The following is a 15,316-nucleotide window of genomic DNA, read 5'->3' on the forward strand; positions in this document are numbered from 1 at the left end:
AATATAAGGAATTTTAAATCATTTATACTTTTACTTTTGATACTTAAGTATATTTGAGCAATTACATTTACTTTTGATACTTTAGTATATATCGTCATTTTCTATTAAGGTATCTTTACTTTTACTCAAGTATGACAATTGCGTACTTTTCCCTCCACTGCAGCTGCGTTAGCTTCTCATCTGAAATACATGAGAGACTTGGTCTGATGCATAATGGCTAAATAGTTTACTTGCGCAACGCCCTCCTTGACTTGAAATAGCAATGACTCTCCTCAAACTCCTTCAAACTTACCCTGTCTGTGGACCGTTGCGTCTCATAACTGGTCTGGAGCTCTCGTATACAGGACTGGCTACGACCCTTGGATGTCACAGTATTTCACTCTCCTAAGGTTTCATGTTTATTATTTCAAGGTTTTCTATTTTGACCATTTTTTGAAATTACTGTGCCGTCGAGACGTTCTCATTTCAGGATAGATTCTTCTGCGCAGCTGACTGATGCAGTCCGCTCGTACATTTTGGGAATCATACAACCTTCGGATTTTCTATTGATCCCGACCTCCTTCTTTAGGATAATTTAGATTTTATGGAAAGAAGGCGAGCCATATCACACACCGTTCCAAAATGGATTTAAATCCAAGCATAAAATGTAAAATAGTGGTCGTTGGGGATAGTGAATGTGGGAAAACCGCTCTACTAAATGTGTTTGCAAAAGATTCCTTTCCAGAGGTGAGTTTTACGTGACATATTTTTCTATTTATTGGCATGATAATTGCGCGTTATCAATCAGCTCGCAACTTTTTTTATATGTCTAAACGGCATTGATGTTGATAATGGATATTGTGTTTCATTTGTAGGGCTACATTCCCACGGTGTTTGAGAACTACACGGCCAGTTTTGAAATCGATACGCAGAGAGTTGAACTCCGTCTGTGGGACACTTCAGGTAAGGACCCTTTGCGCATTATTCGCGTTCTGAAAACGTGCGTCACTGTCATTCCTGCTGTAGCTACTAAATACCATGAAAACTCGAGAGTTTTCGACATCAGAAGACAAGCATGAAATCCTGATATGCAGTATTGGCCACATTATATGCTTTACAGTAACTGCCAGCCACTCTGAGGGGAACAGTCCGATGCTGCCTCTCTGGAATGTGAGAGAGAGGGTTAGATAGGGAGTCAGATAACAGTTATGGAAACCTTGTGGACACCACCAGCATTCTGTAGCCTACATCTGAAACCACCCACCCTCACACCCTTGAACATGTAAGACTGATAATGTGGGAACTCAGACACTGTGTTGACTCTGTATAGAAATGTACATCAGTCTTGGGAAATCACCATTTATTAGGCTACTTTCTGACATTATTTTTTGTCATCTGCACTCTGAGGTAATGGCAAACCTTGTTTTGTATGCCTCTACAGGGGGAAAATTGTGATATATTCTTTCAGCTGTCTATTAGGAGAAAAGCTGACGCTAAAGGGCGGTAACAAAACAAGACACTTATTTTCCCCTGGCCAACATGCACAGATTTTCATTCCGAGAGCTTGCATTACTTGTTTAATAAAGCCGCTCCCCCTCACAGCCTGACACACAACAGGAATCCCATATAGAGGTCCCTGTGGGATCTCCTTCCAGCCCCAGGTCTGGAGGTAATTACCTTCTATACTACAGCCTCAAAGCCCTCCAGTCTGGCTGGGTGATTGTGTGGCTCCAGTGGGGTGGAGAGTGGTTAGAAAAGGGTGAGGTAGTGCTTTGGGCTGCCTCTGTAGGGTGAAGAGGGGGGTCTAGAGAGGGGGTGGCGGTGGGATGAGGGAGTGCTTTTGGCTGCCTCTGTAGGGTGGAGAGGGGTCGAAGGGTGAAGGGGGGTCTAGAGAGGGGGTGGCGGTGGGATGAGGGAGTGCTTTTGGCTGCCTCTGTAGGGTGGAGAGGGGTCGAAGGGTGAAGAGGGGGGTCTAGAGAGGGGGTGGGGGTGGGATGAGGGAGTGCTTTGGGCTGCCTCTGTAGGGTGGAGAGGGGTCGAAGGGTGAAGAGAGGGGGTCTAGAGAGGGGGTGGCGGTGGAATGAGGGAGTGCTTTGGGCTGCCTCTGTAGGGTGGAGAGGGGTCGAAGGGTGAAGAGGGGGGTCTAGAGAGGGGGTGGGGGTGGGATGAGGGAGTGCTTTGGGCTGCCTCTGTAGGGTGGAGAGGGGTCGAAGGGTGAAGAGAGGGGGTCTAGAGAGGGGGTGGCGGTGGAATGAGGGAGTGCTTTGGGCTGCCTCTGTAGGGTGGAGAGGGGTCGAAGGGTGAAGAGAGGGGGTCTAGAGAGGGGGTAGCGGTGGGATGAGGGAGTGCTTTGGGTTGCCTCTGTAGGGTGGAGAGGGGTCGAAGGGTGAAGGGGGGTCTAGAGAGGGGGTGGGGGTGGGATGAGGGAGTGCTTTGGGCTGCCTCTGTAGGGTGGAGAGGGGTCGAAGGGTGAAGAGAGGGGTCTAGACAGGGGGTAGCGGTGGGATGAGGGAGTGCTTTGGGTTGCCTCTGTAGGGTGGAGAGGGGTCGAAGGGTGAAGAGGGGGGTCTAGAGAGGGGGTAGCGGTGGGATGAGGGAGTGCTTTGGGCTGCCTCTGTAGGGTGGAGAGGGGTCGAAGGGTGAAGAGGGGGGTCTAGAGAGGGGGTAGCGGTGGGATGAGGGAGTGCTTTGGGCTGCCTCTGTGCAGTGTGGTGTAAAAGGGGTAGTATTGAGGAGAGTGAGAGACTGTTCTGGGCTGCCTCTCATCTGCTCTGTGACTTCCAGCTGATTGTGGCGCATCCCTTGGGTTTGTCCAGGACACGACTCAGTGATTACACCACAGCTTCAAGAAAAGCTGAGCTCACCACACACACCAGGGCTGACTGACACACTCATCTATTGTTCCTGTTGGGGACCACCTTGGATACACCAGGGAAGGATGCATTACACACACACAAACCAGACCTCACCACACACACCAGGGCTGACACACCTCTAAGGACTTCCACTGAACCGGCAGCCCCCTCTCTAGTCACAACATGATAATGTTGATTTGGTGGAATTGTTTTGATAACCTTGTGGATAGCGTGGCACATTTTGAGCTATATGATAGTGTTGTTTATTGTTATCACAAATGAGTCTCATGTGGAAATTGGAGTACCACAAGTACTGTATATGGCGCTGCAATGGATAGCTGACGTTTTACAGGCTCCTGGCTATTCTGTGTTTTTATGCACTGATCTTAACTTTTTTTGTACATAATGTTGCCGCCATCGTTTCCTATGACCGAAAAGACATCAGAACAGGGATCACTAACCTCGATTTGGATGAAGATTTCTACTTCAATGAGTCGCCGGGGCAGGACATACTGCTCACTCCAGACCAGGCCCTAATCCCAGAGACTCGGAAAAGGAAAAGACGGCGTAAGAGAGGCCAACGTGCGGGCACCTTGACAAAACTACGTTGGCGAATAAACAATCCGCCTCTACCCTATGTTCTATTGGCGGACGTGCAAACACTGGAGAACAAACTGGACGAGCTCCGTTCGAGACTATCCTATCAACAGGACCTAAAGAACTGTAATATCCAGTTTCTCAGCATCGTGGCTAAACAAGGACATGGATAATATACATCTAGCTGGTTTTTCTATGCAATGGCAGGATCAAACGGCAGCATTGGGTAAACTCAAGGGGGAGGTGTGTCTTTGTTAACAACACCTGGTACACAATCTCTAATATTAAGGAAGTCTCAAGGTTCTGCTCGCCTGAGTTAGAATACCTCATAATAAGCTGTAGACCATACAATTTACCAAGAGAGTTTTCTTCTATATTTTTCCTAGCTGTCTATTTACCACCACAAACCGATGCTGGAACTAAGACTGCACTCAACAAGCTGTATAGGGCCATAAGCAAACAAGAACATTTTCATCTAGAGGCGGCGGTCCTAGTGGCCAGTGATTTTAATGCAGGGAAACTTAAATCAGTTTTACCCCATTTTTACCAGCATGTCACCTGTGCAACTACAGGAGACAAAACTGTAGATCACCTTTACTCCACATACAGAAACGCATACAAAGCTCTCCCTCGCCCTTCATTTGGCAAATCTAACCATAACTCTATCCTCCTAATTCTTGTTTACAAGCAAAAACTCAAACAAGAAGTACCAGTGATGCGCTCAATATGGAAGTGGTCCGATGAAGCGGATGCTAAGCTACAGGACTGTTTCTCTAGCACAGACTGGAATATGTTTCAGGATTTATCCGATGGCATTGAGAAGTTTACCACATCAGTCACCGGCATAATTAATAAGTGCATCGATGATGTCGTCCCCACAGTGACCGTACATACATACCCCAAACAGAAGCCATGGATTACAGGCAACATACACACTGAGCTAAAGGCTAGAGCTGCCGCTTTCAAGGAGTGGGACACTAATCTGGACGCTTATAAGAAAAAAGTATATTATCTGCACGACAGAAGTCAATGTATATCTGCTGTTGGAGTTCAGTCAAATTTTCTTAACATAACTAAAGGAGTCGCACAAGGCTCAATACTAGGCCCTTTACTGTTCACTATTTACAATAATAATGTTGGTCTGTCCCTGAATAATAATAACTGGGGCTTACATCTCTATGCGGATGACACAGTTATTTATTCCTGTGCCCCCTCAGTGTTACAGGTCATTCGCGATCTTCAGCTTGGCTTTGATTCAATTCAATAATTGCTCAGCAATCTTAAATTAGTGCTAAATGGTGATAAAACCAAGACCTGTGTATCTGTACCTTGAGAGGAGCCCAAATTGAGCTAGTCCCCAATTATAAGTATCTAGGTATTTGGATTGATGATAAACTGTCCTTTGTCCTCTTAAGGATTACCCTCTTTTTTCTATTTTCACCTAAAATGACATACCCAAATCAAACTGCATGTAGCTCAGGTCCCGAAGCAAGGATATGCATATTCTTGGTACCATTTGAAAAGAAACACTTTGAAGTTTGTGGAAATGTGAAAGGAATGTAGGAGAATATAACACAATAGATCTGGTAAAAGATAATAGAAAGAAAAAACCAAATGTTCTTTTGCATTATTTTTGTACCATCATCTTTGGAATGCAAGAGAAAGGCCATAATGCATTATTCCAGCCCAGGTGCAATTTAGATTTTGCCCACTAGATGGCATCAGTGTATGTGCAACGTTTTAGACTGATTCAATGAACCATTGCATTTCTGTTCAAAATGTTGTATCAAGACTGCCCAAATGTGCCTAATTCAATTATTAATAACTTAATGTTCAAAATTGTGCACTCTCCTCAAACAATAGCATGGCATTATTTCACTGTTATAGCTACTGTAAATTGGACAGTGCAGTTAGATTAACAAGAATTTAAGCTTTCTGCCAATATTAGATATGTCTATGTCGCATTAGCCTACGTTAGCTGAACCGTCCAGTTGAAGGGACACCGATCCCGAAGAAGTTTGAAAACACACATTGATAAACTGACTAGAAAGTTGCAGGTAAAGATTGGTTTCTTATATAGAAATAAATCCTGTCTCACTTTTGAAAAGGAATATTGTTCAAGCAACACTTCCAGTAATTGACTATAGCGATGTAAATGTAAATGTAAATAGCGACTCAATCTACATGCAAGCAGCAGCCTCATTAAGTTTGCTGATGACATGACGGTGGTAGGCCTGATCACCAACGACGATGAGACAGCCTATAGGGAGGAGGTCAGAGACCTTGCATTGTGGTGCCAGAGCAACAACCTCTCCTTCAACGTCAGAAAGACAAAGGAGCTGATCATGGATGATAGGAAACGGAGGACCGAGCACGTCCCCATTCACATCGATGGGGCTGCAGTGGAGCGGGTCAAGAGCTTCAAGTTCCTCGGTGTCTACATCACTAAGGATCTATCATGGTCCGCACACACCAACACAGTCATGAATAGGGCACGACAATGCCTCTTCCCCTTCAGGAGGCTGAAAAGATTTGGCATGGGCCTTCAGATCCTCAAAAAGTTATACAGCTGCCCCATTGAGAGCATCTTGACTGGCTGCATCACCGCTTGGTATGGGAACTGCATGCATCATCCGTCCACAAGGTGCTACAGAGGGTAATGCGTTTGGCCTAGTACATCACTGGGGCCGAGCTCCCTGCCATCCAGGACCTATATACCAGGTGGTGTCAGAGGAAGGCCCTAAAAATGGTCCAAGACTCCAGCCACTCAAGTTATAGATTGTTCAATCTGCAATCGCACGACAAATGCTACCGTTGCACCAGGTCTGGAACCAAAAGGACAGCTTCTACCCCCATGCCATAAGACTGCTAAATAGTTGGTTAAATAGTTAAACAAATAGCATTGACCCTTTTCATACATTTTTTGCAAATGTATTAAAAACAAAAAACTGAAATATCACATTTTCATTTTTACATAAGTATTCAGACCCTTTACTTAGTAATTTGTTGAAGCACCTTTGGCAGCGATCACTGCCTCGAGTCTTGTATGACGCTACAAGCTTGGCACACCTGTATTTGGGGAGTTTCTCCCATTCTCTGCAGATCCTCTCAAACTCTGTCAGGTTGGATGGGGAGCGTCGCTGCACAGCTATTTTCAGGTCTCTCCAGAGATGTTTGATCGGGTTCGGGCTTTGACTGGGCCACTCAAGGACCTTCAGAGACTTGTCCAGGAGCCACTCCTGCGTTGTCTTGGCTGTGTGCTTAGGGTCTTTGTCCTGTTGGACGGTGAACCTTCACCCCAGTCTGAGGTCCTGAGTACTCTGAGCAGGTACTCAGGAGGTACTCATCAAGGATCTCTCTGTACTTTGCTCTGTTCATCTTTCCCTCAATCCTGACTAGTCTCCCAGTCCCTGCCGCTGAAAAACATCCCCAAAGCATGATGCTGCCACTGCCATGTTTCACCGTAGGGATGGTGCCAGGTTTCTTCCAGATGTGATGCTTGGCATTCAGGCCATCTTGGTTTCATTATACCAGAGAATCTTGTTTCTCATGGTCTGAGAGTCCTTTAGGTGCCTTTTGGCAAACTCTAAAGGGCTGTCATGTGCCTTTTACTGAGGAGTGGCTTCCGTCCGGCCACTGTACTATAAAAACCTGATTGTTGGAGTGCATCAGAGATGGTTATCCTTCTGGAAGGTTCTTCCATCTCCACAGAGGAACTCTGGAGCTTTGTCAGAGTGGCCATCGGGTTCTTGGTCACTTCCCTGACCGAGGCCCTTCTCCCTCGATTGCTCAGTTTGGCCGGGCGGCCAGTTCTAGGAAGAGTCCTGGAGGTTCCAAACTTCTTCCATTTAAGAATGATGGAGGCCACTGTGTTCTTGGGAACCTTCAACCTTCAAGACATTTTTTGGTAATCTTCCCCAGATCTGTGCCTCAACACAATCCTGTCTCGGAGCTCTGCAGACAATTCCTTCAACCTCATGGCTTGGTTTTTACTCTGACAATGCGCTGTCAACTGTGGGACTTTATATAGACAGGTGTGTGCCTTTCCAAATCATGTCCAATCAATTGAATTTACCCCAGGTGGACTCCAATCAAGATGTAGAAACATCTCAAGGATGATCAATGGAAACAGGATGCACCTGAGCTCAATTTCGAGTCTCATAGCAAAGGGTCTGAATACTTATGTAAATAAGGAATTTCTGTTTTCTGTTTGTCATTATGGGGTGTTGTGTATAGATTGCTGAGGATTTTTTTAAATCCATTTTGGAATAAGGCTGTAACTTAACAAAATGTGGAAAAAGTCAAGGGGTCTGAATACTTTCCGAAGGCAATGTTCTATTAGATAGGTACTAAAGTATATCCCCCCTAACCCACCTCACTGATAGACAAGCCATATGTTGAATGACGAGAGATGTCTTCGTTACGTTGATTGCCTTTGTTACACTGTTCATTATTTGTCTCACAGTGACAGATACAACAGTATCTCTTTGTATACTTTCCTCCAGCTCTGAAATGCCCATTTCTAACAGTCTGTGTAGGTTACTGTGAAACTGTAAATCCCCCATTTTGATCAGCTCAATCCTACAACACTATTTTAATGTTTCCATAGAAAACCATTCATACCAGAAGTTAGACATTCCACATCTCTCACGCATCCTGGTCGAGCCGTTTGTAAGACTTTCAGTTTAGGCTATGAAAATAGGGGTCTTGTGGCTGTTTGTTTAACCTACAGGATCTGCTTCGCAATACCTGAAAATATTTCATGATTGTTTACATCTGCTAGTGTGGATTTGTTTGTGAAAAACATTCAGGGAAGTGGTAGTCCGTGACAGACCACAGCGTATGCTTCATAGGCATTCTACTCAAATATCCAAATGGGCCCACTTGTATAGAAGTTTACTCCTGAGAATTCAAACTGGGTTTAATTGTGTTTAGGTAAATTAAAAGTTCAAATTAAAAAAGACAGACGGTGATGGTGTCATTGGTGTTTTACTCCTTGTACTGGTCCACATTGAGATCATCTGGATTCCATTTGTGAATCAAAACATATTTCTGGTTTGGGTGGGGGCGTTCGTTGTAAAGCCAGCTTCAGAAGTAATGGATCTGGTTTTGAGGGATTGTTATGATTTCTTGTCATGATGTGAAATAGCATAATTGCCCCTACATTCTTTAGAATTCAATGGCACAATTCAGGAACCTAGGTTATTCTACACTGCTTTGTATTCTAAAGTAAAAGCCCTTTGGCATGGAGCTTATAGAGAATGACACAAATATCTCTTCAGAATGAGGAACTGTTTCCTACAATGGAGACTATTTGAAAGGTCTATGAAATCCGGAATCCTTGGAACGTCCCTACCCTAAACTCTAACCTTAACCCCTACGCTAACCGTAACATAACCATAACCATAAAACTTACCTAACCATAACCCTAACCTTAACCCTTACCTTAACCATTTTACATTTCAACCTCAATGGGGTAGGGACAGCCCAAGGATTCTGGATAGCACATACACTGTTTGAAGTATGTGTGAGATATGACGGTTTCCTCCCTAGACAGTAGGGATTAAAGACAGTATTTAAACAGTATTTAACGTGGGTGAGGGAAGACCCCTCCCACTGTAGACCACTGTACCTTGGGAAACTAGAAAATCCCCACCATTTCTCACAGAGGGACAACGGGGAGAGGGGAGTTTCCTGACATTGGTTTTGGTTTGGTTTCTTTACCTGGATGCAACGTGACCCAGTCCACCACATAATGGCCCCAAGGCTTCTCTGTATTCCATAGTACACCCAATACTACCAAAGAAAACATTGAGGTCGCCGTAGGACAGTGTTAATTTCGTCAACAAAAACAGTGACTAAAATATTAGTCAAACTATTTTTCGGTGCCAATTAGCGAGACTATAGCTGACTAAATATACCCAGAAAAAACTATAACTAAGCAAAAATTATTTTTAATTTCAGACAAATGATCTCTGTGACTAAAATTGGACTACTAAGTGGACTGGACAAGAGTTTTTGGAAAGATTCAGAGTTTTTCAGTGTTAAGCACAATTAATATTAGCAGCACAGATGCACAGCGCAGTTCCGTTCAGCAGTGGGAAGGACTCGTCACACCTAACAAACACAGCCTACGTCAGCTGGTGACCTGCGGGGGAGCAGGTGACGAATGTGTGCAGACAGGGTCCCCTCCGTCTCCGCCTCCGACTATACATATTGCGCAGGCAACTCCAGCCTTCTAGTTAGCTACCCTTTGACACAAGCTTCTTTTCAAAATTAATAACAATAGCAGCATTGAGTTTAATAGAAAAATAACAGTCTAGCTGTGTTTTTCTCTCTGTTGAGTAGGCTATAGAAAAGTAGTCTGACTTGGAATTTGTAGTCTCGCTCAACCCTCCCACTTCTCCCACTGCATTTCATATACAGGTTCTGCAGCCACTGTAACCAAGTCTCCCTCTTTTCTACAGAGAAAACATCTTGAATCTAGCCCTTTGGCTACCGTTCAAAAGACATGACCCATAATAACGGCGCTACGTTTTTTTCTTTATATCGTGCATAGGTGGGCCATATTTTACATATTGAGGGCCGTTCTAAAACTAGGCTACTTGCGGACCAGACCATTAACCATTTGTTGAGGCCACACCTTGTTCAGCAGGACAAAACATTTTGGAACGTTCAGATAGAAACAGGTTATGTATACTAAACAAAAATATAAACGCAACATGTAAAGTGTTAGTCCCATGTTTCATGAGGTGAAATAAAAGATCCCAGAAATGTTTCATGCTCACAAAAAGCTTATTTCTGGCAAGCGTTGTGCACAAATTTGTTTACATCTGTGTTAGTTAAACAGCATGATCATTACACAGGCACCTTGTGTTGGGGACAATAAAAGGCCACTCTAAAATGTGCAGTTTTGTCACACAACACAATGCCACAGAAGTCTCAAGTAGAGGGAGTGTGCAGTTGGAATGCTGACTGCAGGAATGTCCACCAGAGCTGTTGCCAGAGAATTTAATGTTAATTTCTATACCATAAGCCGCCTCCAACGTAGTTTTAGAAAATTTGGCAGTACGTCCAACTGGCCTCAACCGCAGACTACGTGTAACCATGTGTAACCGATGTGAAATGGCTAGTTAGTTAGCGGTGGTGCGGGCGGTTGTTGATGTGTGCAAGGGTCCCTGGTTCGAGCCCAGGTTGGGGCGAAGAGAGGGACGGAACCTACACTGTAACCATGCTAGCCCAGGACCTCCACATTTGGGTTCTTCACCTGCGGGATCCGATGAAACTGGGTTTGCACAAATAGAGAATTTCTGCACAAACTGTCAGAAACTGTCTCAGGGAAACTCATCTGCGTGCTCGTCGTCCTCTCCAGAGTCTTGACCTGACTGCAGTTCGGCGTCGTAACCGACTTCAGTGAGCAGATGGCAGATAGCGTGTATTGAACTGGGTGTGCCGAGCGGTTTGCTGATGTCAACGTTTTGAACAGAGTGCCCCATGGTGGCAGTGGGGTTATGGTATGGGCAGGCATTTATCTACGGACAACGAACACAATTGCATTTTTATTGATGGCAATTTCAATACACAGAGATACCTTGATAAGATCCTGAGGCCCATTGTCGTGCCATTCATTCACCGCCATCACCTCACATTTCAGCATGATAATGCACAGCCCCATGTCGCAAGGATCTCTACACAATTCCTGGAAGCTGAAAATGACCATGGCCTGCATACTCACTAGACATGTTACACCAGATACTGAGTGGTTTTCTGATCCATTCCCCTCATTTTTTTAAAGGTATCTGTGACCAAAAGATGCATATCTGTATTTCCAGTCATGTGAAATCCATAGATTAGGGCCTAATTAATTTATTTAAATTGACTGATTTCCTTATATTAACTGTAACTCAGTCAAATCTTTGAAATTGTTGCATGTTGAGTTTATATTTTTGTTCAGAGTAGAACAAACATTCCTCTCTGACATGTTGAATAAGGAATAACGTCAGCTCTAGTCATGGATTTGTTCTGCAACGTCCGATAACGTTTTTCAACTGAACTTCAACTGAACGTGGCCCTGGTAACATTACAGCTACCTATATGCAAACATATGCAAACATATGCAAACATATGCAAAGAAAGGAAAAGGGGTAGAAAACAATTTATTGACTCAATTCGTCTTGCCGTTATGCTATATCTAACTTTATTTTGAGTTAAAGTGGACCCAGTGACTCAGACTTAAGCACTTGGACCAGGACTCGAGCACTGGGACTCGGACTTCAGCCATAGGGACTCGTGACTCGACTATTGGTGACTCGGACTGTCTCGAGCACAGTGGACTCAATTCGGACTTGAGGTGTAGTGACTCGACTACATCACTAGGTAGTCAAAGTCATTAGCCCCCGTTCTACTTTTGGACATTAATGTGGCTGCGGCGTCTGTAGAACGTTGATAACAATGGCAATGACGTGACTGAGTCATGGAGGTTCAATTCAGCCCATACTACTTTGCCAATAATTTGCGGATTGTGCTACGCCTCTCTCTCTCTCTCTCTCTCTCTCTCTCTCTCTCTCTCTCTCTCTCTCTCTCTCTCTCTCTCTCTCTCTCTCTCTCTCTCTCTCTCTCTCTCTCTCTCTCTCTCTCTCTCTCTCTCTCTCTCCTTGTGTGTGTCGGTTTGTTTTGTATGTAATGTGCAATATCTATCTAGGCTGAATTTGGAATTTACATGGAATTAGGAATTTATTCTTTTTATATATGTTTGTCATATTTCTGCTGTTGGGAAGAGAATGTGATGTTATGCAGAAAACTATGTTGGTAAGACAAGGCTATGAATGTTTGTACACATGGAAGTCAGTGATATATGTTTACTGTAGGTTAATGAGGCAATACAAATGTGATGTGACTAAAATTAAATTAACATTTAGTTGACTGAAATGGCCCACTGTTTTCGTCATTTTCACAATAACTAGACAAAATCATTATTCAAATGACAAAATTGTGTCTAAGACTTAATGATATTTTTGTATAAATGACTAAGACTAGACTAAATCTAAAACAAAGAGTGACAAAATGATCACTGCCATAGAGCTATGTTTAAGATGTTTAGTGTACACTAAGTACGTCACAAGTTTGTGAAAATATATCCTTTACTGAAAAAATTATAAAATAACTTTCAATATCCTGTTTGGAATGGAAACCACTGCAATCTGACCCTGCTCTGCAAATAACCTTGTCATTGTTTGAGTCAATGCATCTGTGGAATGGGAAATGTTTGTTAACTTACAGTAAGTTGCAGGGATTTGAGGAAGTACTGTGACTCAGTTACCACATAGATCCACTATCACTTGACTAACAACATGGTGATGTTTTTTGCAGGCTCTGCATACTATGACAATGTGCGGCCTCTCTCCTACCCTGATGCTGATGCAGTCCTCATCTGCTTTGACATCAGTAGACCAGACACCCTGGACAGTGTACTGAAGAAGGTGAGTGTTTTGTGGTGATATAGCCTACTCTTATCCGTGAAGCTATATAAGCTGCCTCTGCTCCCCTTGAACTGGGGAACAGTGGCGTGTCCCAATGGTATTTTCGCTCAGTCCCCTTGACCCATGAGCCTTTCTGAAAAGGCCTCCATTTGTGTTTCTGGGGGAAGTGGCCTTTGAAAATCCCTATTCTGCTGAAAACTAAGGCTGTATCAATGAGAGAGGGGTCTAATACTAGGACAGCACCAATGAGAGCGGGGGGAGGATTGTGAAAACAAACTCAAGTGAGGCTCAGAAGTAGTCTAACAGGCCTTGTTCACATGTGGTCTCCAAGACATGGCCATTGTGTGACTCAGTGCCCTTTGACCTGGGATGTCACTAAGGCTCAGTATTGTGCCAGCTGAGAGGAGTGTGGTCCAGTGAGAGGGGGAGTGATCCTTCCTCTGGAGAGAGCATAATCACCAGGCTTTTTCTCTCTTTAATCCCCTTTCATAGGGTTCCAATTCTAGACTAATGTTGATCTCTCCCTTTTCTTTCACCCATATAGTGGAAAGGGGAGATTCAGGAATTCTGTCCCAACACCAAGATGCTGCTGGTGGGATGTAAGTCAGACCTCCGCACTGACCTCTTTACCAAATCTAACAGTGGACATACACCAGTGTCCTATGATCAGGTGGGTGTCATGTCTTTCTAAATGTAATTTAAAATCATGAGCTTAAACATAATCATGTGTTAAAAGTGCTGGGAACAATTCGTACTAGACAGCTCTCCAGACTGAAATCTTTGTGTTATTCTCTCTCTCTCTCCATCTCAGGGCTCCAACATGGCCAAGCAGATCAGTGCTCCCTACATCGAGTGTTCATCCCTGCAGTCTGAGAACAGCGTCAGAGACATCTTCCACGTGGCCACGCTGGCCTGCGTCAACAAGAGCAACAAGAACGTCAAATGCAACAAGTCCTCCAGGGGCACCAAGAGGATCTCACACAGCAGACCAGACCTGCCCACGGTGGTGTCAGACTTCCAGAAGACCAAAGCCAAGACCTGTGCTGTTATGTGACTGCATGGGCTGTGGTTGGAATCTTGGATTGAAGGACAATGTTGAAGGACATTATAATGAGCATATGATCTTTGGATAGCTATGAAGGGCTTTGTGCACTATTAGAAGACTATCGATCTCCACAGCTATTGCCAACTGAATGAGAGATGGTGTTTAGGTAGCGGCAGCAACTATGCTGTGGTATGTTATGTACGTTATCTGTGGTTGTACCCTGCCTTTTTACAAGTTAAATGAAGCATAACACCAAGTAGTCAATGAACGTACATGAACTGGATGTATTTACCTGGAGTTAACTGGGAATTATCAGTCAGAACTAAGAACTGACTAATGTTAGTGACTTGATGCCACAGAATCTGAGAAAACTCATCTTGGACTTTGTTCATGAACTCTCTGGGGAATTCCACTGAAATGACACAAAAGAGTTGTACTTAAATTCTCAGTTTGAACTGGAATACCATGGTGGAGAATGCAGGCAGGGTTGTAGAATCCTGATTATTGAAAAGCTTCATTTTCAGAAGTTTTCTAGGTAGCAGTGTTTTGGATCATATGTTCTTATAAGCAACCAAAATAGCTTGGGGGAGAGACGGTGAACGATATGAGATAAGTTTGTGTGTAATGTTCAGAGAAGCACAGATGATAACCAGGATGCTGTTACCCTTTCTCCAATCCATGCTGTTGAAGGCTCCCGAATGTCATGTGTCGTGTGTCACCCTTTAGGCTACTCCTTCCTTTTCTTTACTTTTTACTTTCTCATCATTTGTTATCTAAATCTGTTCATTCTAAGTTACTCTGAGATTTATTCTAAAACAACGACAAAATAGTTCATTTCAGAACTGTCAATTTCCCATGTTTAAATGTACAGTAGTCATGCAAATGTAGTAAAGGTTAGATTTGATGCTTATAAATGTATAAGCCCATCATTGATGCCTCAATGCAGCATTTATTGACTTATGGGAAGTACACATATTCAAACTGAATTCTCCTATTTAGGCTTACGAGAACTACTAGCCCTGTGCAAGATTTTAGGGGCAATAAATGAAATTTGGTTGGGAAGCCCCCCCACCTTGCCTAAAGTTTTAGTGCCCCCCTCTTGATCTGTAACTCACATTTCTATGTAAATTTGGTTGGGTCACCCAAAAAGTTACATATTACAGCTTGAAATGTTATTTCCTGCAATTCTACACCTTTTGCCATGGAGTGTAGAGAAATGTTCTGCATTTGAATGAAAAACCTGTGAAGAGTTGACTCCGGGATGCTGGCCTTCTAGGCAGAGTTCCTCTGTCCAGTGTCTGTGTTCTATTGCCCATCTTAATCTTTTATTTTTATTGGCCAGTCTGAGATATGGCTTTTTC

The 15,316-nt window shown here is 43.8% G+C and overlaps 1 protein-coding gene across 1 annotated transcript; it reads left to right on the top strand.

Annotated features, from left to right (window-relative positions):
- The first annotated feature begins 276 nt into the window (after positions 1–276).
- Positions 277–14,884, top strand: LOC115160855 (rho-related GTP-binding protein RhoE). The gene is made up of 5 exons (XM_029711336.1): positions 277–726; positions 855–942; positions 12,801–12,910; positions 13,455–13,580; positions 13,722–14,884. Exons 1-5 carry the CDS (start codon positions 622–624, stop codon positions 13,962–13,964), a joined length of 672 nt encoding a protein of 223 aa, XP_029567196.1. The 5' UTR covers positions 277–621; the 3' UTR covers positions 13,965–14,884.
- Positions 14,885–15,316: the final 432 nt, after the last annotated feature.

The sequence above is a fragment of the Salmo trutta genome, chromosome 24 (genome assembly GCF_901001165.1).
Source record: "Salmo trutta chromosome 24, fSalTru1.1, whole genome shotgun sequence".
NCBI classification, from domain to species: Eukaryota; Metazoa; Chordata; class Actinopteri; order Salmoniformes; family Salmonidae; genus Salmo; species Salmo trutta.

What these genes read in the sequence shown, in the direction of transcription:
- LOC115160855 (XM_029711336.1), top strand. Translation starts at nt 622, where the DNA reads ATGGATTTAAATCCAAGCATAAAATGTAAAATAGTGGTCGTTGGGGAT. An exon ending in CAAAAGATTCCTTTCCAGAG is followed by an intron (nt 727 to 854) that starts GTGAGTTTTACG and finishes TTTCATTTGTAG; the next exon opens with GGCTACATTCCCACGGTGTT. An exon ending in CCGTCTGTGGGACACTTCAG is followed by an intron (nt 943 to 12,800) that starts GTAAGGACCCTT and finishes TGTTTTTTGCAG; the next exon opens with GCTCTGCATACTATGACAAT.